Raw genomic sequence first — 23,407 nt, 5'->3', positions numbered from 1 at the left:
ATCAGATCGATACGATCAGAGCGTCCAGGTGGAACGGTGCCCAAATAGTGTCAAACGGTGGAGCAGGGATCAGGTCAAGGAAACTTGATTGCAGGCCAGCATGAAGAAACTCCAGCACCGTCTATTGGGTCCTATAATGCTCATTGCTCATACTAATACCTACATACAACACAATATTCCTCTCGAGCAACACGGCCAAAATCTGGGACTTGTCTCGCATCCTCCCGCAGAGTCAGCAAGAGAAACACGTTCATATCGATGTTTTACTACCAAAACGCACGGATTCGATAAGAATGGAAAAGATCAGGGCTGCGTCAAGAATAAGTCGGCCACCGATTTGACGCTCGTCGCGTGAGTCGACGACAAACGAACAAAAACAAAAGCTCAACAAAAAATCAAGAAATGTACACACGGGTCTCTGTAACATAAAACGCAAAATTTGCCTCCTTTTATTTTTGTTTATGTTAATACAAACAACCATTTTATGATTTTGATTGAGCTTGCTGTGATTTTTTTTTCGCCCAGCGTTCAGACGGTAACTTCTTTTCGCAAGAGGAACACGGGGCGGTTCGAGGCTACGATATCACTTTGTCTTCGATGTCAATGCGTGCTACCTATATGGGCAAATTCTAATCTTCTGTCTCGATATACAACTAAGATTTCATACTGTAATGAGATGTAACACAATCCACTAGGTATAGTACATACTAATCCGCAAAAATATAGTAGGCTAGAAAAGATATTAGAAAACGAGTTTATTAACGAAAATTCAAACAAGACGATTTGCATTACAATTCAATCAAATGGAAACTTGTGAGAATGAGAAGTGCGGAGAAGTGGATCTTCCTTCAGTGACGGTTTACAAACGTGAGTAGAGTGTTTGGCAGGTCGCCGGGGACGAATGGGATTCGATTCCGACGAATCACTTGGGCAGCTAAACATTTAAGCGGCCGCAGCTGCTCTCTTTGGATCAGTTTTTGCAGGAAAATGCTTGGCGTTCCTTTTTTACTCAATTCTTTTTCTTTGAGTTTGAAAAGATCCAAACATGTTTTTCCTTTGCCATCTGGCTGATCGATATTGGCTCCCGAGTCCAACAGCAGCTGAACTGCTTCGGTAATATTCGTTGTCTCCAGCCAGAGTTCCCATTGGTTGCTCTTCGCTAGAATGTGGAGAGGAGTCTCTTCAAAGTAGGACGAAGTAAAATTCGGATCGGCTCCCAGTTCCAGCAAAACTTTTATCACGCTGATTGGAAAGCGTGTCGGTTCTATTAAGTCTTCATAACACTGACGACACGTCAGGTGTAGAACATTTCCATGGTCTACCATGTGGAACCTAAAGTCGGTGTGATTGAAACTGATAAGAGTCTGCTTTAATCGACGACTTTCTTGTTTACTTAATACAGGGAGCATATCGGTTAAAAAGCCAATCAAGTCCAAAGTCAACAAAGCAAAATTATCGTAGTCATCAAGGTAGTCAACCGTATTTTGATTCACTTTTAAGGTACTTTCCAGTGTTGTTATTAGATTGGCGAACGATAGCTCTACTCGGTCGGAGCCGATGGGCATGTCATAGAGGTTTTTGAAATTTGTAACTAGCATCCCAATCGTTTCTATTAATACGCTGTTAAAGTCTTCATCCAAGTCTTCAAGTCCTTGAAATTGACTCAATAGGTACATTCCGATGCTGACGGCTCGATTCCTGTCATTGTGGAAGTTATTCAAGGCGTAAGCGCACAATAGCGCGAGGATATATTTATGTTCCTCGGGATTTGATTTATCCATAATCCTCTGAATGACTAACAAGGCCTGAGTGTAGAGATTCAATTCAGGGTAGTCATCATCAAAGTCAAGCTGGGCTTCGAGTTGCTCGAGGTGTTCCAATGTCAGGAATTCAGAAGTGAAGCCCATCGCCTTGGCAAAAAGATCAGACGGAGGCGAAATTGTTTTGGGGATCACCGGTTGTCCATCGACTGTCGAGTAGCGAAGTCTCGTGGCTTCTTTCCAGATAGAAATGGCGTAACTAAATGGTACTGGGCAAAGAGCGTAGGCGGCTCCCATTAATTCCAAGACTTCAATCTTGTGCTCCTTATCAAGTGAGCTGTTCTTAATTCCGTCCATGTCGGCGGTGACCTCATCCAACTGGTCCTCTTCGACGATGACAAATTCGTAAACAATGTCCACCTGACGGCTTATTATGGCTGCGCATAGAGGTGAGACATTGTCATACTTGACTCCCCTCCACTCGAAAGTCCCACGGAGATTAACATCAACTCCAAGCTCCCTTAGAAAGACGACAACTTCACAAGATCCGTTTTGGATGGCGGTCAACATGGCGGTAGTTTCATGTTCGTCGAGGGAAGTTGCCGGTAAAGTTATTTCTGGGCCTTGAATGGCAAGTATTTCTTGTAATTCCGGTATAAATTCAGATTTAATTGCTCCCTGGAAGACGTGTTGCAAAAGTCTCCAGCAAGCATTCGATTGATTCCGGCTTCTTTTGGTTATCAGGAAGAAAAAAATCAAAGGCAATGACATACCGAATAATAGAAAGATATAAAATTCTGGAGTCAGCGGTGAAGTGCAATCGTCCATTTTATTAAAGTCCATGTTGGTTTTGAACTAATTCCTTGAAATTATCTTCGATATGACAATATATGTCTTATAATTCAGTCCAATATATATAGACTTTGTTAGGATATGTTTGTTGAGCAACTCACTTCTCGCAAAGAATTTCGCGTTTACCTTTCGACTGTTTTCTCATTCATTAGAAATTACTTTTGTATCGACTTTAATTCAATTTCGCGCACATTGTTCAATTATCCATATTTAAAATTTTTTTACCATGAATTTCGTTTAGAGGTATTTTCTTTGCTCGGTCCTTGCTGATTTCAAAAATGTGCGCCGCGTTCGTTACGGTGGTTCGATAAACTATTCCTAGGTGGCTATTGTTTTAAAATCCCCATTTATGTTCCCCATTAATGAGCCCATTACTCCATTAGCCCATGGTAATTCTTGTGATCTTGTCGATTGGTTGTATGTTCAGAAATGATGTAATCCACATGATTGCATCATCTAAAAATTTGTCCCGACGATACATAAATAAATCAATAAATCAGAATTAAGGGGGAAATAAGAATCTCTACTTTTGACTTTTACGTTTAGTGGTTCAGGACAAAAATTATATGCGTAATTTCGACAAATGTAGCTTGTTAAAATAGATATGTTATATAGAGTTGTTCACCCAAGTTTAGTTTTTGTCTCTGTATGATTTTATCAGGATTATAAAACGAAAACAAAATAAGACACAATTTCTCGTGACAAATAATTTGGTTTATTATTACTTTTCCACGTAAGGCTGATTGTTTGAGAAGAAAGATGTTTTGTTTGATGAGAGCGAAGCGAAATAGAGCAGGGGAAGAGGTTAAGAAAGGAAAATTGCTTTTCAGCACATGCCTGATCAGTTGCCGTTAAAGTTGCTCAAGATTGCATCAATTTCAACGCTCCATCTGAATAGAATTATCATCGAGAGGTATATACTTTATATATATTTATATATATATATAGCTTTGTAGGATCAATCCAAATCGGGTTCAATCGTTTCTTTCACGCTGCTAGATTTGGGCGAGTCTATAAAGATTCTGAGCGGGCGTTCTTTGCGAGGTGAAGCGGAAACGGTTGAATAGGAAGTTCCGGAAGCGGTTGAATCAGTGTTCTCTCGGCTAAGAATCTCTCTACGTTCCTGTTCCGTTAGCTTCTTGAGCGGCTCGCCTTTCTCGCGCCAATAGACTACATCACCGTCCGTCTGCACGCTGCAAGGGTATTTGAAGGAGCCGTCGTCATCCGAACCGGTCGTCAGCAAGGGGACCCATGTAATATCATCGTGGATTCCAAGAAGGGAGCCCTCGCAAGGAAAAGTTCCGGGTGCCTTGGCTATCTCGATCTGTTCAGGTTTCAAACCACTCACCTCTGACAATTTTCGACCCAGCACAATACGATTAAATTCGGCAAGAGGCGTGTCGACAAAAGGCTCCAGTGTAAATGTGCTCGGTCGCCACCGACGAGTGAAAATGACCGTTTCAGCTCCTCGATAATTAGACGAAAGTTCGAGGGGGTTGTTAACATCCAACAATTGTAAAAACATTTCCCAATTTTTGAAAATGTAGAGTAATTCAGTGTCCAATACTTCTTCTTCGTCTCCATAGACGGTAGACGGTGTACGCCAGTGTTTCTTGCGCAAGATACATCTGAATCATTCAAAGAAAGAGATTTATTAATATTTGGTAAGAAAATAAACTGTGTGAATACTTTACTTTTCAGGAGGGATTTCAATGCCATGACGACTCTTCATTTCGGCCAAAATGTCTCGTTTCATTTTACCGATTTGAACACCAGTTGAAAGCACCCATTCAAACAGTAACTGTGTACGTTCTTGGGTGTCATTGATTTTCAACTGATAAATTTTGCCACGCACTTCACCCGGTCTCAGGGCTCGACCAAGGCGAACAGATATTTGTGGGTCGTCTCCAAGGGTTTCAAGGGTTTCATTTTGTTGAGCCCACTCCCTTTCCGTTGTTCCAAAGGTAGACGCCGTTGTTGGGGTCTTTTTATAAACTAAAAGAAACTCTGCAGGAACATTTAGAAGCACCTCTAGTTCTGATTTGAAATTTGCCAACGGGATCCGCTTGTCGACCATGGCCGTGCAGCATTTTTCATCCGCATCTTCACTGATTGACATCACCTATAAAGGAAAATATGCTATTTATAAAGCGAGGACTAATAATAATTTTTTTGTTTACAGATTACAAACCTTAAAAAAAAATTTCACGGTCTCCAGTTCCGGTATTGTATCGACAGATTCCGGCTCGACTTGAACCAAAGCATTTCTTCTGCGAGTGGCTAGACCCATTTCAACATCGCAGTCGGTTTCTTCAGCTAAAGGCGGATCACCCAAGAGTGTACGATCACTGTCCGTCAAGCTCAAACTACTGTCCTCACTGGCTGAGGCAGACGAGGTAGAATTAGGAAGTCTCTGAGGAAGTTCTTCTCCTTCTGAATAGCATTCTTGAAAAGTTGCAGAAATGGCAGCAAAGTCTTCAATGTCTCCAAGGCGACGGCGGCGATTTTCTTCTTCTTCTTCTTCGCCTTCCGACAAGGCTCGTTCGCGTTCTAAATGGGACAGGGAGTCGTCCGAGGCTGCATCTTCGGGACTGTACGACTCCATCGGAGAAGTTGTTCTGGCAGTGGCAGCAGCAGTTGCCGAAAGGGTCGGGATTGTGGGAATGGCAATATCGATACCAAGACGATCCAACGTTTCTTTATCGGCTTTGGGTAGTGTCATGCGTACAGTTAGGGCATTTTCATATTGGTCAATCAGATCATACAGGCGTGGTTTGCACAACGATAGGAATTCGTTTTCATCACTGGAGGCAAACACGGTGGCGTAGACTTTTTCTGCCCTTTGGAAGCCTTCGCTCCTTAAACTACGGTCTTTTTGGGTCAATCTATGTAGCTCATTTGAGTAACGTATAGTGACCAGGTGGATATGATCTGTATCCTCGGCAATGTTCATCGTAGCTGAAAAAAAAAGTTTCCAGTTATTTTAAGAAACCGTAAAAACAAGTAAGGTGTACAGTATAAACTTACATTTCATGCTGAGCTTCAGATCTTGGACAGAGCTACTGAAAGGCATACGAATGGACACAGGTAAGTGAAGCTCTCTTGCATCCACATCCACCATAAAAATCTTGGCATTCAGACTGCCGGGAGCATAAACTTGGAAAGTTTGGCCTTCAGGAATAATTTCCAAGAGTAAGTCAAACTTGTAGGAAGATTTGACACCGTCAAATATATCATTGACAGTTTCGTCCATTCGATGATCCCAGCTACATTCTACACTGTCGTAGACCTCGTTATACTTGACTAGCCGACACCGGCTGAGTGGCACACCAATATCGGATAGATCGCCAATTTGCTCATATGCCATTGAAACGGCCTGACGTAGAGTCACTTCTTTGTGAAGTTTGAAAGGTAAATCAACGCGACCGCGTTTTGGATGATGACAGTACAACTGGATGCGGCACGTATTCCTTTCTTGCTCTTCTACAGCTCGCTGGCTCTCTTCTTCTTCTTGCATACGTCGCAGTAATTGCTGAAGGTGATCGGGAAATTCATTCGGAGACATGAAATTTGCATTACGTTCTTTATCAATCTACACAGACGAAAATTTTCGTTCGTTATTAGTTCGCAAAAATTACATCTGTAACGTTTTAAAGTCTTACCCGTCTGTACATAAGCATGTAGGCGTTGGTACTTGAAGTATAGGCACTGGTAAAGTATCCGGCGCTTCGGGAAGGGCCACCTCCATACGTTTTCCGAATATCATCAATGGTAATATTCGATACAGTCTGGTCGTTGAAACAGTGCCTAATTATTATATCAAGAAATATAAACAAAGACGGTTAACAAAAAAGGGCATAACACTTTTTAACACGGTTTATATCTTACCATTCACATGTGAGAAAATCTTTAATATAAGCGTAATAGTGGCCACCGGAAGCACTACCAGAATGGATCATGATGGAAAATAACTCGTAGCTGTATTGACCTTGTCCGCGGTTTTTGCGATTATGATCGCTACCACTAGCACCTGACGCATTAGACGTACTAGAAGTACAATTTTCTGCCCTTACATCGATGCCTTCGTCATCATCCTGCAACAAAAACAGCAATTTTATTAGTATTATCTGTTATTTAATAAAATGGGGTGAATAAACGAACCTGAGATTCGATTCCGTTACTCGAATTGGCGCGTGACGACCCGCTAGCTTCAGACATGGAATCTTCAATCGCGGTATCTTGCGAATCTTTGTTTGAAGAGTTTGGATCACTATTTCGGTCGTCGACGAGCAGCGAATCTAAGTGGAGCTGTTCTGGGAAGGTGACTTTGTCATTTAATTTGATACGATGTAAAGTCGTATAATCAAAGTCAAATCGCTTGAGATGTAAAGTCAGCAAGTACGGGAAACGGGAAAACTTGAGACCCTTGTGGGCGTCACACTTTTTCCCACATTTTTCGCACCAATACTGGTTATTGCCGTCCAGTGTTTCCGGTGCGACGAATGCCTTCAGGGCCTCTTCAATTGAGGCATATGCCGTTTGAGACCCAAAAGGACGAACTGGGAGAGGGATATCTAAAGAAAATAACAGTTAATCAAAATATAATTCTGTTTCTCCGCATTTCAAATGTCAATATACCGAGGAAAGTGTCTTCGCGAGCTTTTTCTGTTCGACATTCTAAACAACGAACATAGTCCATCATTTTCCCTTCATACAGTCGGGAGATTAAGTCTGATTGCTCTGTATTTTTGAATTTGTGCTCGAGTGCATCAAACATGACTCGACAGAGCTCTTGAATGTCATGTTGTTGCCAAGCTTCACTGGAGTCCCAACCGAAACTACGAGTCAAATTTGTAGTCCCAATCGATGATTTGTCCGTCGTTTGAAGCATAAGAAAGAGGCTTTGCAACTGAAAAGGGATTGATTTGGCTTGTTCGTCTTCCGTACCGTCGAAATGCCAACGGTACATTGCATTGCGAAACTCTGGTGTCATATACAACGTCTGAATTAAACTATTGAGATAACACGTCATTGCTTGATTCACCAATCCCACGAATCCTGACAATAATAAATCTTTTAAAATAAAACGTTAATTATCAAATAAATCATTTGTAATACCTCTTCGAGGATTCATTTCGCAAATCTTATCCGACGGTGTTCTATCACCGTCTGGAGAACTATCTGTGATTCGTTTAGAATAAACTGTATTTGACGATTTTGTGTCTGGTACTGCTGTGATTCGTTTTGAACAAAGTGTCCCCAATTCTGGTTTGACGGGTGAGTCCCTTTTAGGGGGCTCAGAACCTGCATCGGCGATTATAAGGTTGTTTCTAGTGTGGCCGTCGTCACACACAAAACCGACAGACTCGAGGGTTTCGTCAAGACGTTCGTTTAAGAGCACCTAAAAAAATGAAAAAAAAAATCCAACTGAAATTTGAATGGAAATTTGACTATACGCTGGTATACTTACAGCACTGGAGTCGGGATTGGCAGGCTGTAGATGCAACAGGAACGTGCCGTTCACGTAATTGGCCGAGGTGGCGACCTGCTGCACTAGCATTCTGACTAGCACAGTCGAAGCCAATGAAAGGCTTACATGACCAACTTGTAGAGTGGCCGTCGTCATATCCTGGACGACTATCAAAGCCATTCGTATCTCTCCTTCTTGACCACTATGGGAACCCGCACTTAGATTACTACTAAGAATCATGTTGGCCTGTAAAAGGGGACATGTTCAAACGGAGAAAATGTACACATTAGCCAAAAATTGAAAGATAAGAATTTTTACGCACAACGTAAAAACAAAAAACACACACACATAGCTAGCGAGACAGGACGACAGTCCAGCCCACAGTCCAGTCTGAAGAAGAAAGTGTCTACTGCTGGAACTATTTTTTTTTCAATATTCAGGCTGAAGGGGAGTCTATTAATAACACAAGAAGTGTGTTGGAAGTTGGCTTTTTCTTGGCACTAGAGACTAAAACAGGATGAAGACTTAGTTCTGCTGAAATAGCACACATCATACAGCCTCTAAATATTCTTATGATAGGCACACTTGATGACAAACTTTCCCCGTCTGATGATCTTCCTTACTGAAAAACCTACCATAACAATCTTTTGAAATACTTCAGAGATTTCATTCTCAGTTCAAACTTTAGATTTATAAGGCAATTTTTAACCCCAAATATAATTTTCAAGTTTATCCTGTCAATAGTTGTTAACTAAAGAGTTTTTGTTGCTAGATTTGAAAAAAGAAAGTAGGCCTAGTACAACCCAATTGACAATCAAATTGTGAATTAAAATGCTTAGAAATGTTGTTGAATTCTACCCTCTTTTAATTAGATTTTTCATTTTGGGATAATTAACTGCGTCATGTATGATCGATTTACGCGACAAATGGCTGATTGGGACAAATTCATTCTTACCGAGTCGTTGACAGCAGGAGTGTTATCGCCTGGCACCATTTTGCAAACCATGAAAGTGCTCTAATTTATCTTCCTTCTCAAGTTCTAATCACTGAAGTTTCGACAAATTATTCGAAACAATGTTTTTAACAAGAATTTTCATAATAAATATCAAACGACGCAAAAATCCACCCTTCTCTGAAAACTTACTGCACTTCACTTCTTTCTTGCCTCGAAATTCATCTGCTCCAACACACGTTGCCAGATGTATATTAAATGATTTCTTCTGATACAATTTTGAATTCATTATTCAATATAAATTTTTAAATGTTAAAAAATCAAACAGAACTTTAGGGTTCACAATCATTAAAATATAACTTGCTGTATTGATGTTATTTAGGAAGACCAATTGTAAAAATTTTTTTATTCAACCTACAAATAATGAGGAGGCAGTTGTTTTTTTCTTTTATACATACACAAGTGATGAGAAAGAAAACGAGATCACAGATAAAGACCACTTGGTCTTTATCTGTGACAAGATGTTGAAGGGAAGGGGACACAAGAAAAATACATTTTTAAGCCTTTTCCTCTTTTTCTTTGTTATATCGTTCAAGCTCCTTAAGAAATTGAGCTTTCGGCTTCATAACAGTAGGTCTGTCACCTCGACAACGTGGACAATACCATTTGCCTTTTGGTTTTGTTGTAAGTTGAACACAAGAGAAATGGAACCACTCAATAGGGCACAAGTCGTTGTCGCAGCCAATCATCTCACCAAAGGAAACCTTTTCAAAAGAAAAAAAGATAAACATTAGATATTTTCAACATAAACTTCGACAATAATCCTTACCTGATCACAAAGACAGTAAGTTGGCTCGTCCGGATCAATGGGCATTTCCTGGGGTGAAGCGCTTCTTTCTTTTTCTCGTTCATTGCCTCGTCCAGATCGACGTTTCTTCTTTTTAGCAACAGCTAAAAATAAATTTGGATAAAGATATATTACTTTTCTGCAAGTATATATAAAGAATAAATTCTTACATGATGCGGCAGTCGAATTAGCGGCATTCGAAGTTTTTCTTTGAGAAACCCCAACATTGACGGGAGTGGTGGGTACTGGAGAATCGCGATCCTAAAATAGTCAAACATATAAAATGAATGCAAAATATAAATTACTACTTGTTAGACTTACATCTGGCCGAGCTCTTCTTGCTCTTTTGGTTCTTTCTCCTGTGTTGCCTGAATTACCTCCAGTTGCAGAAGTGGTCTCTTTTGTATTGGTAGTATTATCCTTTGCACATTCAACTGATTCTCTATCTTTGCTAAACTCTGTAGAAATTAAAAACATTAGGCACTTGTCACTCAACTCTTTTTTAAAATGAAATGGAACCTAAAGCTTTGCAATCTGTTTCCAGTTGTCTTGATTTATTTTCAATCACATCCTGCACTGTTTGCACCAACTGCAGTTTTTCATCTCCTATTTCCAGGGAAGAAATCAGGGCAGATTGTACTTTTTGCAAGAGCCGTTTCCTCCAGTGTCCTGCATTCCCACCAGAAGAGGCTGTTAAACCAGATCCACTTGGTTTTTCATCTCCTGAATCTACTTGGCTTTCTTGTGCCTCTGGACCTCTTTGTATTACATCACTGTAGTGCTCAATATCTCTTAAAATGGCTAAAATGAAACCAGTGTTAGTAACTTTAAGAAAACCAACAAAATTTAGTAAAATTGTAGACCTACCTTGGAAGTCAACGTCCAGCTGTCTCATTCTTGAAATGTGTCGTTGTAAGTCGTTTGGGAGATTCTCGACACTATCAAGGTAGTTTTCTAAATACGTGGCTGAATAAATAGCCTCTACAGCAACCTGATTAAGCATTTTTGTAAAACACAACGGGGGAAATAATCCAAAGCCCGTAGCTTTCTTCGACTATGATTGTAACGACTCCAACTTGATTGAAAAACGAAAATGCTCTCGAACGAATTGTTGACTCTGCGTTGATTAGAGTTTGGTATTTGGTGCTGGTGTGCCAGATTTCAAAATTTGTAGATGTAACCTCAGGGTAAATTGTTGGCTGGTGACGGACTGACGGTAACTCGGTAAGTAACCTACTTTTTGTCGTTCATTTTTTCCTGTTATTATAAGAAAATCGTTAGTAATTATAAAATTTCATTATAAATTATGAAATGTCTAAGAAAAAAGGTTATCGGCACGATTTTCAATAAGTAGGATTAAAATAAGCCAATAATACAAGTAATTGTAAAAGGTGTAACGCTTTTACTCCATTCCTTTTGTTTTTAGATTGATAATTTAAATAAAAACAACCTTTTTTGTACATTTAAGTCTCTTCTTCTCAAATTCGATTATCGCCATATCGATTTAAAAGTATTTTCAATCAAGCAAAATCTGCAGCGGCATTTTTTACTCCTACCCTTGTAGCCCTTGCAGCCTAAACAGCCGTTTTTTGTTAACCTTTTTCAGTTTTTCTAGTACTGCAGGCGATTGCCCATCGGTCTGCTAGGAGTTTTGTGATTAAATTCTATATTCTTTAAAAACAACCAAATTGTTGGTTGACTAAACAAGAAATGATTTCTTCGACGGCAAATAAAATTGGAAGAGCACTGGTTAGTACATTATGCTGTATGGGTATCAATAAGATAATATCAAAATCATGCATGTCCAATTTCTGATGTAAAAGCAGGACCAATTCTGTTATGCAATTTTTTTTTTTTTATTTAGAGCTCACAGGTTAGGAGCTTCACTGTATCCTCTGCTTCTCTCAGTGATAGTTTGTTTGTTCACCGGGATACCCCCAAAAACAATCCTGATGTTCCATTTGCATTCACAAAAGAAAATGTTGAGGTAAGTTTGACCAGGATTTTTTGTGGTAAAACATTTAATTTATATACTCAACATTTACAGAGAGCCAATGCCATCATAAATATTTATCCTGAGGGACACAAGCGTGCTGCAGTTATTCCTCTTCTGGACTTAGCCCAACGCCAAGCTGGAGGATGGCTCCCAATTTCAGCAATGCATGCTGTTGCAGATATGCTTAGTATGCCGAAAATGAGAGTTTATGAAGTGGCTACCTTTTACACCATGTTTAACAGGTTCATTTCTATTAATTTATTATATTTTTTTTATTTATTTATATATTTGTGTTTCTCTAAAGAAACCCAATTGGAAAACACTTTGTTCAAGTCTGCACAACAACACCTTGCTGGCTTAATGGCTCTGAAAAAATTATGAACTGTTTAAAAAAGAAACTTAACCTCAACAACGGGGAGACCACACCCAACGGGGAATTCTCACTATTGGAAGTCGAATGTCTCGGAGCATGTGTCAATGCACCCATGATGCAGATCAACGATAACTTTTTTGTAATTATTTCTCGTGTAAAGTTGTCTTGCTTTTCATTGTTGAAATTAACTTATCCTTACAGGAGGATCTGACTGAGAAGGATACAGAAGAAATCATTGATGACTTGAAAGCTGGACGCGAACCAAAAGCTGGTCCTAGGTATATTTCTCTGCCTTCATTTAAGTTTTGAATTTTGAAAATAAAATGAGCTTGGTTTTTTCCAGGAATGGACGTTTCGCCGCTGAGCCTCGTGATGGACTTACATCTCTTACGGAACCTCCTCCAGGCCCAGGATTTAAAATTCAACCCGGCTTGTAAACAATAAACAAAACTGTAAAGATTACCCATATAGGATTGGTGTATGACATATGGAGGTAGTAAATACATACAAAATTATCACAATTTCTTTATCATTTCGCCAACTATCGGTTTGGGCCGAGTTTTAAATATCATCTTTTTCTTGATAACGGCTGTGACACCATATGTGACGTTATTCTCATCTGGAACATTGTCGTTTTCTTTCGTAATGACTACTAAGGGTTTATCAAGATCTTGAACTTTTCCATGGAGAATGTGGTGCCCAATAATCATGATGGGATGTCCCTGTTCAATCAAAAATGTATATTATCAAATAGTACTGGTGAAATGTTGTCTCAATCTTACCTCATGATTAAAATGCAAATCACCGATTAATTTGCTTCCCAGGGCCTCTTCTGATTTGGTCTCAAGGTCACCTTGGAACTCTATCATTAGATATTCATTGATGTTTCCTGTTCTTAATAGTCAAATAACAACCAGTGCAAAAATATGTAACAAAAGGGCTTAATTATTAGGTACACTAAACGATTCAAGCAATTCAAGATCATAGAGCCAGGCTTGGTTTAAAAGTTGTAAAACACAGCAACCTGATCGATGCTTTAATTCAATATTCCGATGAATGCAAACATTTGAAAAAAAATCTAGATTTCGTGTGTGTTTGGACAACTTAAATCTTACACAGATATCCAGCAAAGAGTAGATACAACTGTCCCATTGACACCATTTTAAAAAAATTAAGAAAGCACAGAATGCATTTGCGATTTATTAAAAACTCACGATTGGATGATGATTTGCATTTTCCTTCGTAAAAGTATTGTAGCCAATAATTGTAAGTAATAGTAATAATTCTTGAATTATAATTCTTGAATGACAGGTTACAAATCAGGACAAACAATAACATGAGTAATTTGCCGCCATTCGGCCCCTCATCCGAGTTTTACACGCGACTCATAGATGGCATTAATTACGGATATAGACAACACTAACACACATTATTCCATCTTGGGTGCCGCATTTATTAAGGATAGCAATCCCTCACACTTTTATGAGAAGAAAGCAATTATTTTGAGTAATACCACATGTGCCCCTCAAAGTCACACCCCTCGAGACTGTCTAAAGGAAAAGCGTTTATATCCGCGGCTACTGATGTCCGCTCACATACGTAACGCCGGCCTATCACGATATCGGGGGGAAAATAGAGGCCGACCCGTGTAAAATAGAAGGTCTGCTAGCCATCAGAGGAAATTGGATCTTATGGGGTGATCGTCGATTTACCCTGACGTCGGCTAGATGAGAAACGGATGTTTATGCCACTTGGTTCCCTCACGTCACCTGTCAAATCTCCTTCTTTTACCTCTTTGAGCAGCATGACTATTGTTATTATGGGTTTCGCATTTCGGCATATGCCCTACTTTCTTCGCGCCCAACATTTTGTGAATCGTGTAACACCTTGGGGGTCCTGGCCAAGTCAATAAAATTTAAGAAACTCACGCTCTTTTCTATTCAAAACTGGGGGGAAAACGATCTGAGCCGTATGGAGCAACCATTGAATCTACATCTCCCACGAAAACTGTACATTTCATGCAATAAAAGACACACACAATAGTTGAAGTGTAAACGTTTAACCTCCTTCGAGAAATGGTCCGGAGATGGATGGTCTTCTCAATCAGTTCGTGCGCGGAGCTCACGTTTTCAAAACTTTCAATATTTTTGTTTGTTTTGGGGTGAAGAAAAAAGAAAAAGGTGGTGGCGGCGGGAGTCCCGAGAATAAATCAGCGCACGCCAGCACACACACGGGCCGAGCGTGCCCGCGATGGAAATTTTTTTAAGGGTCAAAAAGCCTTTTCCAGCTATAGAGGAGGTTAGAGCGTAGTAGTAGTAAGTCATCATCTTTTCAGCAGATCGTATCTTTTCCTACCACGTTCACACATACAACAGTTCCAGGAGAACCACCAGCGCGGTGTTGGGTGGGGGGTAGAGAAAAAAAATACGTTTTTTTCCTTTCCTTTCCTTACGTTGATTTATTGGCGCTTGATTTTTCTCCGTCTTTTATTTTTATGAGACAGGACACAAAACAAAACAAATATACCAAGTGCCGTCACGCAGCTAGCTAGCCAGCAACTCCTCCGCACTCCAACTCTTCCGCCGCTTGCCCCCCACAAGATCCCCCGAGCCATCCATCAGAGTCCCAGTATGGAGGGACGATATTCGAAGGACGTGCATGGGGCACTGCCCAAATACTACTTTTATTTTTTCTCTCTCTCTTTCTCTCTTTGCCTTCTCATATTCTTCTTTGAGTCACTGACTCGGAGACTTTTTTTGTGTGTGTGTTTGATTCTGCTCCTCCTTTTCCTCCCCTTGTCATGACATCCTGTCTATTAAAAAAGGAGCGATCTGATTGAGATCAGCCCATCAAATCTTGAAGAAGAAAACTCCAGCCAATTCTACAGTTACAGAATCATGCTGTAGTATATAGCAAGAGAAGACATTCTCAGGATCGATATCACACACAGTTGAAAGCTGAAACACCGAGAATCGGAATAATCTGATTTGTGCTCTGGAGGGGGGAAAAACCAACCCAAAAAAAAAGACGGGTTCAATATTATATAGCGTATATATAATAAAAGTCCTGATATCAAGTTGGATCCAATACACGTCGACAACCCAATTTGGCTTTCTGCCTCCCGCATATTCCACTTTTATTTGTTATTTGGTAACACGATCGAAGGTAGTACATATTACACCTAACAATATGAGGGAAGAAATCGTATATTATATAGTACGCTCGTACCAAATTCAGGATCGTTACCCTCGCGTCGTGTCGATCATCCCTTGTTTTATTTTGTCGAGTGTTTCTCTCTATACTTGTATTATTCATTTATTGTTTGATTTCCGACTAGTCATTCCACTCGCTTCTCTTTCTCTATGGGTGTATAGAGAGAGAGTTAAAAGAGTCTGCTGGGTTTATATACATATACAGTATGAGTACAGTGCCGAGCAGAGAGTCGCGGACGTGTTTTCGGCACGACGGGCAGTCTTTGGTTCACTACAGTCGCGCCGGCAGGTTCACGCCGGACGGACGTTGTTTGTATGGCGTGACGCTCATAAACATTTTTTTTTCGTCGTTATTATATATTTATCATTGGATCTAACGGGAACATTCCGCCAGGATCAGCAGCCAAAGAAAAACCAAGATATTATAAAAGTGTGTGATAATTATTTAAGTCGAGCGTATTAAAATTCGTAGATAATGTCGTCGACCTGTAGCACCAGCAGGCTCATCTGCTTTCAACTGCTGTTATTATCGTTACCCATCGTCATCTTTTTGGGTAAGTCTTTCTTGTTTGAGTTGTAACACATTTTTTCAAATTTTTATTGCCATTATTTAACGATGAAAAGTATAGACAGACAGTAGCTTTTGGAAGATCTATTTTTAATACTTTTATGGTTCCGTGGTTTTACTTTTGCTCTTTGGAATTGGGTTGGGCTATAAAACGTGAATGTTGTGACTAGAAGGCTTTATTTCAACTCTTTTTTTTCTTTTTTTGGTTTTTTAATTCTTTAATTTGAGATTGAATAAGACTACGCCCAACACTTGACACGCTAAACCCTCAGAAATTCAAACCGAAAAATTTCTGAAAAAAACTGCTCAAATTTTTTCCTCCGCTCCGTCTATAAGAAAACAGAACAACAACGCGCCACTGCTGCGTGATAAATAATCTCGTCGTCAAGCATCTGCTGTTTCTGTGTGTTTAATGCGCTCTTATCTTGGCGCTTTATAATAATAATAATAAAATAAGAGAAGGAGAGAAAGAAAAAAGAAAAAAAAAAGGGAAAATGGTAGTAGTTTTAACTCTACGCGCCAGCCAAAAAAAGCCAAAAAGATAAAGATTGAGTGTCTGATGCTGCTGCTGCTCCTTGGTCAATGGCGTGTTGCGTGATGTTTTATAGCGAAGAGTGGTATATAGAGTGTGCGTGGGGTGGTGGTGTGGCACATCGCGAAAGTGAAAAAGTCCGAGATATAGCGCACAGCATATGTCAGCGTCTGGTAGATATTATCCTCCACATGTCTGCAGCCGAAGAAACGTATTTGTCAGACGACTTTTTTCCTTCTTCTTCTTTTAAATATTTTTGTGGCAATTTTCTCCAAAAAAGAAAAAGAAAAAAAAAAAAGACGAAATTGGACTTTTCCAACGAGCGTCTGACAGCCGCCGCCGCCGCTGCTCCTCATCCGGATGACGTGTCACCTGGCACGGACCTTGGCAAACGCCAAAGCAATTCCAGTTTGTTCTTCTTTTTTTTTCGTGTGTTTTACACACACACACACACAGCGACCGCCAAATAAAAAAAAAACTTGGCCGGGTGATGTTTGACATTTTATAAGAGATTCCCTATATAGGCTTCAATCAAGTCGATTCGTCGACCTTCGTGAAGCTGTTAAACAAAAAAGAAAAAATCACGCTGGAAGGGGGGGGGGAACCTTATATATATAATCGAATGAGCGTTATTTCTTATTTCCTTTTCGAAAAGAAACAGATTTCTGTTTTTTCTTTGTTTTAGTTTCTCAGTCTGAAAAGAACCGAATGAGACACAAAATTAGTTTTGACTCCCAATGCTGGAAAGAAAACAATGGAACACGGTTCTCGCGTGTTTGTGCTAACGCCCGGACGCGGGTCCCAGCAGCAGCAACAGCAGAGAAAAAGAAAAAGAGCTGGAATATAAGAAGTGAAAAAGGCGTTAGCTATTTCTCTATATACACCGTACAATACTCATCGCAATCCATTGCTCATTATCCCTTTTATGGGGCGGTGACCACTTCCAAAATTGGTTTTCTTTTTTTTTTCTTCTTCTTCTCATCTCTCTTTTAGTCTGGCCGCCTTTTCGGGCTGTTAAGTCTAGCACAAAATGATTTAATCTTGATGCGTCGTCGTCCATGTTCTGGCCGTTTCACAGTTTGCCAGCAGGGTGATGCTGCAAGAACGGCGAGCGACAGACAGACGACCGGCCAGCATTGGGCAGCCAACAACAACAACAACAACCTCAAACGGCACGGTCGGAGGCAGCACAACAGTCGGCCGTGTTTCATCTGCCCGGGAAGTTCGATGCTGATTTCTCCCGATAGATACGACGACGCCGACGTGGCGTACAACGGCGTGGACGCCCAACAACACGACGGCGCCGTCCGCATGCCCGAACCCGTCGTCCGCCCCTGCCTCTATTCCAACAAGTATACATGCTGGGCATATACACAAAACTTTGATTGATCACCTTCATAGTCTATGCCACAGCAGAAACTATGTCTAGTCGATTTCCATAAAACAAGGCCAGCACATATTGTAATAAAATGGGCTGGAGAATCAAAAGTGATGATGATCACATCACATTTTTTGTGGGGGGGGGGAGAGAAAATTCTGACCAAAAGCGGAAAGATACGGAGGAGGTAAAAATGGAAAGGCCGGAATAATTTACGATGTTGCATTTTTTTCTTTTTATATATTTGCAAAAAGGTATCAAAAAGGAAAGATGAGAACGCAGGTGGTCCTGGGTCCGCAGCCGGGGACCGTGCTGGATCAGGGAACGCATCGGGTGGTTGTCAAGGTGGCCTATCAGTTGGACAGTGACAACAACATCACTGACAGATCTTTAATAGCCCCGAGACATCACGCTTACTGTCGCTACACCCTACAAGTTATGCCCTCGTCATTGGCTGCAGGTAATATAAAAACACGAAAGAGTTTCGTTCGCACCCACCATCCAAGTTTTTTGGGTTGTTGTTTTCTGGGAAAAACAAAAACAAATCTGATTATTGTCTGATGGTCCGGCCATACTATGTTTGATGATCTGAAACGGGTCAGCAGAGGAGGAGAGTCGTGAACCGGTGAGATTGTGTCGGCCACCTCCGTCGCCCGAACACGGCCGGGTCGCTTGTTCTTCGGTCGGCGATGACGTCAGTGTCACGACCTGCCGTTACACGTGCGACGAAGGATACGTCACGCCCAAAACTGACCGCCATCTCGTCCACCAAGACTGGGACTGCTACAGCGACCCTGGAACCAGTCGACCACCCAAGTGCATCAGTAAGAGACTTAAATGATTTCCCAAAAAAGTTTTGAATTTCGATTCATCTTCTTCCTTTTGGCTCTCCCGGCCGAGGAAGTCAAAACGTCGACTCAGTTTAATGTATTCAAACGATGTCCGGATGTGCTGGAATATATAGAGTTTGAATCGCCCGTTCCATTGGACCCGAGCCAGTGCTCCGGATTGAATTTGACCGTTCCGGATTTCGACCCAGTCCAACTTCCATTACCGAAATTCCAGACTCCGGCCGTCAACAGCGCCGTTTACGTCACGTGCGATCTTAATGTCATCCAGGCGGCGACCAACGGGTCCAGCATCAGTCCCACCGTCTTCAAACGGCTCTGCGTGGCGAAGAACAACGAGACGGACGCCAAATTCAACTGCAACTACGACATCCAAATTCATCGTAAAATAACAAACTCTGACAGAATTTTATCGATTCTCTTTCGTAACTTTTAAAGTTCTTTTTTTTTTTTTTACTTTCGTAATGTATTATAGTTGATCCCACTTCGGGCAGGACCGTGATGTTTGCCGAATTCCGGTTCCAGCTCGGACGTTTGCTGCCAACGAGTTCCTATCCAACTTCCTGGTGCGATGATAGAGCCGTTGTTGAGCGGATCATGGAGACGGCCAAGACGGGTCTACTTCAGAGCAATGCCGAGCCTTGTCAGACTGCCAATTGTAGTCTATTGACGGCCCAATGCCATCGTGAAATCTCAAATAACAAAAGGTCGGCTGGTATATACATACGCCCGTGGCAGAGACGCGGCATTTGATTCGGTGTGTAATTCTCATCTTCTCTTTTTTCGTGAATTCGATCGGATCGCAGTTCTGGCGCCGTGCTCAATTTAGCGTGGACCGTGGCGGCCAGTTATCAACCGTTCAGTTACGACGATTACTTTTACGAAGGCTCAGAAGTTCCCGAAGGCGAAATGCTGATCGAGAAGATCAAAGTATAATATAAAGGATTTTCTTTTAACTGATGCTGATTGCTTTGATAGATTCGGTTACGTCATGTTTCTAATTTGATTCAATGAAAAGGCTGAAACGGAAGTTTTGATTCAAACGAATTTGGATTTCCGGAAGAAATTGGAAACGGCCGGCGGTGACCTACTTGACAAGACTTTTCAGCTGGCCAAACTCGATTTGATTTGCCCTCTGCCGGGTTACGTTGTCAACGCATCCACCAACAACTGCCGTAATCAGTTTTTTTTTTTTTTAAATAAGCCGATCGACTAACTTTCTCTCTCTCATCTTTGATCGATAAAAAGAAAAATGTCCACCAAACACTTTCCAGCAAAAAGGCGTCTGTCAGTTGTGTCCAGAGCGAACCTATCAAGATCGAGCTGGACAGACGGAATGCCGTCCATGTCCGAATCGCCCGTCTGTAACCGTCAAGTCATCTGAGCATTACAACTCTCGGTGTCGACCCAGTCGGCCCGATCACGCATCCATCGTGGCCCTGACAAAGCTGCCAAACCGCAAGTCATCGTCCAGCACCATCCAGACTCGGCAACTTTCTTCTTCTGCTTCCGGGAAACTGGGCAAAATTGCAGCCGCTCACACTCAAACGAGCCCCAATCACAATGATAAATTCACCAGCAGCAGCAAGTACAAAAATCGGAGACATCACCAGCATCCGGTTTCACAGCAGCCGTACCAACTGGCAACCGGACGCTCGGCCGTTTCCCGAAATTCTTTCACGTCGCCAGCAATCAACGACACGGCGGGCATCGTCGACGACGACGAAGATCCGTGCTCTCCTAATCCTTGTCTGGCCGGAGGCACTTGTTTCCGGTCGACGCGCTACGCCGACAATAACCGGATCGTCAGCAGTTTCAAATGTTCGTGCCGAGTCGGAACCAAAGGTAGTTTGTCATTATATTCCGCAGCATTGAAGTCGATCATGGATATAACCTGTTGACAATCGTCGTCGTGACGATTAGAGAGATGAAAGAAATAACTTTTTCCCATTGTATGATTTGAAAAAGGTATTCACTGCGAGACGCCGTACTGTCCCACTTTGTATTGTCTCAACGGTGGAACGTGTCACGTCAACCGACAAGTCAAAGGCCATCTAGGACGTGATTTGTTGAACTGTACATGCCCGCTAGGCTTCACGGGCTCCCGTTGCGAGCATCGGCGCCAATCGAACAACAACAATCACGTCAAGATCCGCCACAATCGTCATCACAGTCTCCACCACCAACCAAACGGTTCCGTCAACCTCAACGTGAGTATAATTATTAGCGGCTGCTATTTTTAGACGAACCAAACTGTTTTGTCGGATTGATTCTCTGTGTGTGCGTGTTGTGAACCGCGTCCGTTCGAGTCTATGCGGCGATTATATGTGTATTGTACAGCAGCAGCTTTCATCACTCCGGTGGTACGTTTCCAGGGCGACGTGACCCGGGCCAACAAAACAATCGGCGCCAGCCGAGGAGCTGCGGGACTAATGGGCACTTACTGCGCTTCCAATCCGTGCAAAAACGGCGGCCGCTGCGTCGACAACTCTCACGCCGCTCCCGGATACTTCACCTGCTTCTGTCCGCCCAATTTCCAAGGTCTCGGTTTTATTGTGTTTAGAAAATAACTCTTCTTATCTTATTATTTATATCTGGTCGATTTACAAAGCGGAAAAAGGAAAAAACAAAAAATCGTGAGAGGATGAACAATGAAAAGTGTGAAACAAAAAATCGTCGAGTTGCAACTGTTCGGTAGGCAACTGTGCGCTGACTGCCGGGAGGGGGTTCGACACAATCAACGGGATTTTCTTGTGCCCATAGGAAAAAGTCCATTCATTGGCCCTTTCCGATGATTCTTTTTCTCTCACAAGTCACAACAATACGTAATAACAGCGGTTAATACGTAGTCAAGTAAAGGAATATAAATGTTAACGGTTCGATATTGAAGGAATTTTGAACTCCATCCTGTAAAATGTCGATAAAGTAATGTTTTAATTCGATTTAAGAACAAATGATTTGACGATCTGAACATTGAAATAGTTTGTCCCCCCTCGTCGAGCAATGAAAATAAGGACATAATATAGATTTTCCAGAAATTATTAAGTAAAAACTGAAACATTAATTCGCCAGACGGTAAGAGAAATAGCTGCTACCTGCATTATAACGTTCTCCGGTGGGAATGTTAAAAATAAAGAGCGGGCGTGAATTATTTAACGTCTTTATTTCCCTCGGAAGGTTAGTTCCTTTAATAACTAGGGGGGCTGGGATAGTAAAAGGCACTTATCGTTAATCAAGGCGGCAAACAGTAGCTCCTGCTTGTATACAATGGTATACATGTAATACGTAATAGTTAGGTGGAAGAGCCGAGTTGCTGGTGAAACACATATTTATATTCTTTCCGCGAGGCGCGCTGATTGCGTGTGGGAAAACTTGGTGAAAAAGTGTTTCACAGCGCGCCAATGAGCGGCGGCGCAAGTTTTGGGTGTGTGCGAAAGACACAAGCGCCGATTGCATAAATCAAATTGACTTTGGCTAATGTCTGATATGCGGTCTGTTGCCGCGGTTCGATGCGCAATTTCGTGACGAGGGGTTTTCTCAATTTTTTAACGGCGAATTAAGTGCGGTCGTTTCGTTCAATGTCCACAGAAACCGCATAAGAAAAAAACAAGAATTAATGAGCCACCAGGTACGTGAAATGAAACATCTGACATCCTTTCTGTTCGGCCCTTTCTTTCTTTTATTTTTTAAATATGTAGGACAAATTTAATTATTTTTCGAAAATAACTTTTTAATTATCGGTAGATTTATGAATTGTGCGGGCTTTTTTATATTTCGTTGTTTGTTTGTTTCGACAGGAGAATTGTGCGATTTCACACCTTGTCCGACCTCGGTCGCTAGGACGTCGTGTCCCATGTCTTTTCATTATCCGTTAACGTCGGCGGGCCGTAGCCGGAAAAGGCATTCCTGTTGGATCCAGACATCAACTGGACGCCGCCAGTGTTACTGGCCGCCACATCCGCCATCGCCAGCGTCGAAACCATCATCATCCCCTGCTGCACCTCTCTACGAAATAGCCTAGAAGGCGCGCGCAGCAGATTTGGTTTTTCCCGGGCTATTAAAATAACAATTTCTATTTGATGTTAATTCGCTTCAGCAGTATAACAATTCCCTCTTATAATATATAAAAGCACAAATTCTTATACATGTTGGACTCTTGCTGGGCATCACGGATGATGTAAACAAGTAAAAAAAAAAATGGATATTGTAGTCGACACTCACGCACCATTGTTGCGCTTTTTTGGCTCTTTGCGTCACGCTACAAGCGGCTGCGTGTCTGCTGGCGTGAAAGAAAAAGATATACGTCTTTTCGTTGTGACATGTCCGTATTTCCTTTCCGTATATTTCTAGAAAATGACGAGAGCCACTCAGACACAACACGCCACCCAACGACAATAACCGCACCGATGGAACGCCCCCCTTCTTCACTTTATGTATGCTGCCATTTCAACAGTTGTGTCTGTTGCGTGAGTTATGTTTGCTGTAAAAGCTCGTAATGCAATTGTTGTCCCTCTCAACCAAAACGTCGTCTCCTTATTATTATGCCGACCCCCACAAAAAAATGGCATCGTTTTAATAACTATAAAAGAAGCTTTTCGTGTGTTACATTCGTTTGTTTC

At 41.5% G+C, this 23,407-nt stretch overlaps 6 protein-coding genes across 14 annotated transcripts; 2 read left to right on the top strand and 4 right to left on the bottom strand.

The window, feature by feature from the left end:
* Nucleotides 1-848: 848 nt before the first annotated feature.
* LOC124192597 (protein fem-1 homolog A-like) lies at nucleotides 849-2,603 on the bottom strand. The gene has a single exon (XM_046585981.1). It carries the CDS (start codon nucleotides 2,601-2,603, stop codon nucleotides 849-851), a length of 1,755 nt encoding a protein of 584 aa, XP_046441937.1.
* Nucleotides 2,604-3,304: 701 nt separating this feature from the next.
* Nucleotides 3,305-9,285, bottom strand: LOC124198008 (ubiquitin carboxyl-terminal hydrolase 47-like). 2 transcript variants are annotated; one of them, XM_046593625.1, is made up of 12 exons: nucleotides 9,038-9,257; nucleotides 8,431-8,589; nucleotides 8,083-8,328; nucleotides 7,731-8,013; nucleotides 7,251-7,670; nucleotides 6,774-7,186; nucleotides 6,501-6,706; nucleotides 6,275-6,419; nucleotides 5,640-6,204; nucleotides 4,804-5,570; nucleotides 4,307-4,734; nucleotides 3,305-4,240 (listed from the first exon to the last, which is right to left on the bottom strand). In XM_046593625.1, the coding sequence occupies exons 3-12, from the start codon at nucleotides 8,320-8,322 to the stop codon at nucleotides 3,571-3,573; spliced, it is 4,137 nt and encodes a 1,378-aa protein (XP_046449581.1). In that variant the 5' UTR covers nucleotides 8,323-8,328; nucleotides 8,431-8,589; nucleotides 9,038-9,257; the 3' UTR covers nucleotides 3,305-3,570. The 2 variants fall into 2 exon arrangements, with proteins under 2 accessions (XP_046449581.1, XP_046449572.1); XM_046593616.1 differs by lacking the exon at nucleotides 8,431-8,589 and having other exon boundaries at nucleotides 9,038-9,285.
* Nucleotides 9,286-9,382: 97 nt separating this feature from the next.
* LOC124198016 (inhibitor of growth protein 1-like) lies at nucleotides 9,383-11,029 on the bottom strand. Its single transcript, XM_046593636.1, has 6 exons — nucleotides 10,749-11,029; nucleotides 10,401-10,682; nucleotides 10,203-10,339; nucleotides 10,052-10,142; nucleotides 9,864-9,985; nucleotides 9,383-9,798 (listed from the first exon to the last, which is right to left on the bottom strand). Exons 1-6 carry the CDS (start codon nucleotides 10,882-10,884, stop codon nucleotides 9,592-9,594), a joined length of 975 nt encoding a protein of 324 aa, XP_046449592.1. The 5' UTR covers nucleotides 10,885-11,029; the 3' UTR covers nucleotides 9,383-9,591.
* Nucleotides 11,030-11,070: 41 nt separating this feature from the next.
* On the top strand, nucleotides 11,071-12,771 carry LOC124198022 (NADH dehydrogenase [ubiquinone] flavoprotein 2, mitochondrial-like). Of its 2 annotated transcripts, none has more exons than XM_046593660.1 (7): nucleotides 11,071-11,105; nucleotides 11,497-11,630; nucleotides 11,746-11,868; nucleotides 11,929-12,119; nucleotides 12,182-12,389; nucleotides 12,452-12,528; nucleotides 12,594-12,771. In XM_046593660.1, the coding sequence occupies exons 2-7, from the start codon at nucleotides 11,592-11,594 to the stop codon at nucleotides 12,685-12,687; spliced, it is 732 nt and encodes a 243-aa protein (XP_046449616.1). In that variant the 5' UTR covers nucleotides 11,071-11,105; nucleotides 11,497-11,591; the 3' UTR covers nucleotides 12,688-12,771. The 2 variants fall into 2 exon arrangements, with proteins under 2 accessions (XP_046449616.1, XP_046449606.1); XM_046593650.1 differs by having other exon boundaries at nucleotides 11,488-11,630.
* LOC124198036 (chromosome transmission fidelity protein 8 homolog) lies at nucleotides 12,452-13,627 on the bottom strand. Of its 3 annotated transcripts, none has more exons than XM_046593672.1 (3): nucleotides 13,465-13,627; nucleotides 13,033-13,139; nucleotides 12,452-12,972 (listed from the first exon to the last, which is right to left on the bottom strand). In XM_046593672.1, exons 1-3 carry the CDS (start codon nucleotides 13,586-13,588, stop codon nucleotides 12,766-12,768), a joined length of 438 nt encoding a protein of 145 aa, XP_046449628.1. In that variant the 5' UTR covers nucleotides 13,589-13,627; the 3' UTR covers nucleotides 12,452-12,765. The 3 variants fall into 3 exon arrangements, with proteins under 3 accessions (XP_046449628.1, XP_046449637.1, XP_046449643.1); XM_046593681.1 differs by having other exon boundaries at nucleotides 13,033-13,112; XM_046593687.1 differs by having other exon boundaries at nucleotides 13,033-13,144; nucleotides 13,465-13,554.
* Nucleotides 13,628-15,676: 2,049 nt separating this feature from the next.
* LOC124197784 lies at nucleotides 15,677-23,393 on the top strand. 5 transcript variants are annotated; one of them, XM_046593579.1, is made up of 12 exons: nucleotides 15,677-16,016; nucleotides 17,641-17,914; nucleotides 18,195-18,400; nucleotides 18,546-18,764; nucleotides 18,905-19,171; nucleotides 19,264-19,495; nucleotides 19,595-19,718; nucleotides 19,807-19,963; nucleotides 20,037-20,633; nucleotides 20,757-20,998; nucleotides 21,164-21,329; nucleotides 22,586-23,393. In XM_046593579.1, the coding sequence occupies exons 1-12, from the start codon at nucleotides 15,938-15,940 to the stop codon at nucleotides 22,807-22,809; spliced, it is 2,787 nt and encodes a 928-aa protein (XP_046449535.1). In that variant the 5' UTR covers nucleotides 15,677-15,937; the 3' UTR covers nucleotides 22,810-23,393. The 5 variants fall into 5 exon arrangements, with proteins under 5 accessions (XP_046449535.1, XP_046449383.1, XP_046449615.1 ...); XM_046593427.1 differs by having other exon boundaries at nucleotides 15,717-16,016; nucleotides 20,757-20,981; nucleotides 21,129-21,329; XM_046593659.1 differs by having other exon boundaries at nucleotides 15,717-16,016; nucleotides 18,543-18,764; nucleotides 20,757-20,981.
* Nucleotides 23,394-23,407: the final 14 nt, after the last annotated feature.

The sequence above is a fragment of the Daphnia pulex genome, chromosome 1 (assembly GCF_021134715.1).
Source record: "Daphnia pulex isolate KAP4 chromosome 1, ASM2113471v1".
NCBI classification, from domain to species: Eukaryota; Metazoa; Arthropoda; class Branchiopoda; order Diplostraca; family Daphniidae; genus Daphnia; species Daphnia pulex.
Note: the sequence above shows the minus strand (reverse complement) of the source record. Positions and strands in the feature narration are given on the sequence as shown.

Bases quoted from the DNA above. Each gene is read 5' to 3' on its own strand.
- LOC124192597 (XM_046585981.1), bottom strand. From the start codon at position 2,603: ATGGACTTTAATAAAATGGACGATTGCACTTCACCGCTGACTCCAGAA.
- LOC124198008 (XM_046593616.1), bottom strand. From the start codon at position 9,088: ATGGTTTGCAAAATGGTGCCAGGCGATAACACTCCTGCTGTCAACGAC. The intron at 6,707-6,773 runs GTTCGTTTATTC...TTTTTGTTGCAG, and splicing joins GTAACGGAATCGAATCTCAG to GATGATGACGAAGGCATCGA. The intron at 4,241-4,306 runs GTAAAGTATTCA...TGAATGATTCAG, and splicing joins ATTGAAATCCCTCCTGAAAA to ATGTATCTTGCGCAAGAAAC.
- LOC124198016 (XM_046593636.1), bottom strand. From the start codon at position 10,884: ATGCTTAATCAGGTTGCTGTAGAGGCTATTTATTCAGCCACGTATTTA. The intron at 10,683-10,748 runs GTAGGTCTACAA...GTTTCATTTTAG, and splicing joins GCTGGACGTTGACTTCCAAG to CCATTTTAAGAGATATTGAG. The intron at 9,986-10,051 runs GTAAGAATTTAT...ATTTATTTTTAG, and splicing joins TAATTCGACTGCCGCATCAT to CTGTTGCTAAAAAGAAGAAA.
- LOC124198022 (XM_046593660.1), top strand. From the start codon at position 11,592: ATGATTTCTTCGACGGCAAATAAAATTGGAAGAGCACTG. The intron at 11,869-11,928 runs GTAAGTTTGACC...CAACATTTACAG, and splicing joins TCACAAAAGAAAATGTTGAG to AGAGCCAATGCCATCATAAA. The intron at 12,120-12,181 runs GTTCATTTCTAT...GTTTCTCTAAAG, and splicing joins TTTTACACCATGTTTAACAG to AAACCCAATTGGAAAACACT.
- LOC124198036 (XM_046593672.1), bottom strand. From the start codon at position 13,588: ATGTTATTGTTTGTCCTGATTTGTAACCTGTCATTCAAGAATTATAAT. The intron at 13,140-13,464 runs GTGAGTTTTTAA...TATTAAGAACAG, and splicing joins ATGCAAATCATCATCCAATC to GAAACATCAATGAATATCTA. The intron at 12,973-13,032 runs GTAAGATTGAGA...TTGATTGAACAG, and splicing joins ATTTGCATTTTAATCATGAG to GGACATCCCATCATGATTAT.
- LOC124197784 (XM_046593361.1), top strand. From the start codon at position 15,938: ATGTCGTCGACCTGTAGCACCAGCAGGCTCATCTGCTTTCAACTGCTG. The intron at 17,915-18,194 runs GTATACATGCTG...ATTTGCAAAAAG, and splicing joins CCCTGCCTCTATTCCAACAA to GTATCAAAAAGGAAAGATGA. The intron at 18,401-18,542 runs GTAATATAAAAA...GAAACGGGTCAG, and splicing joins GCCCTCGTCATTGGCTGCAG to CAGAGGAGGAGAGTCGTGAA.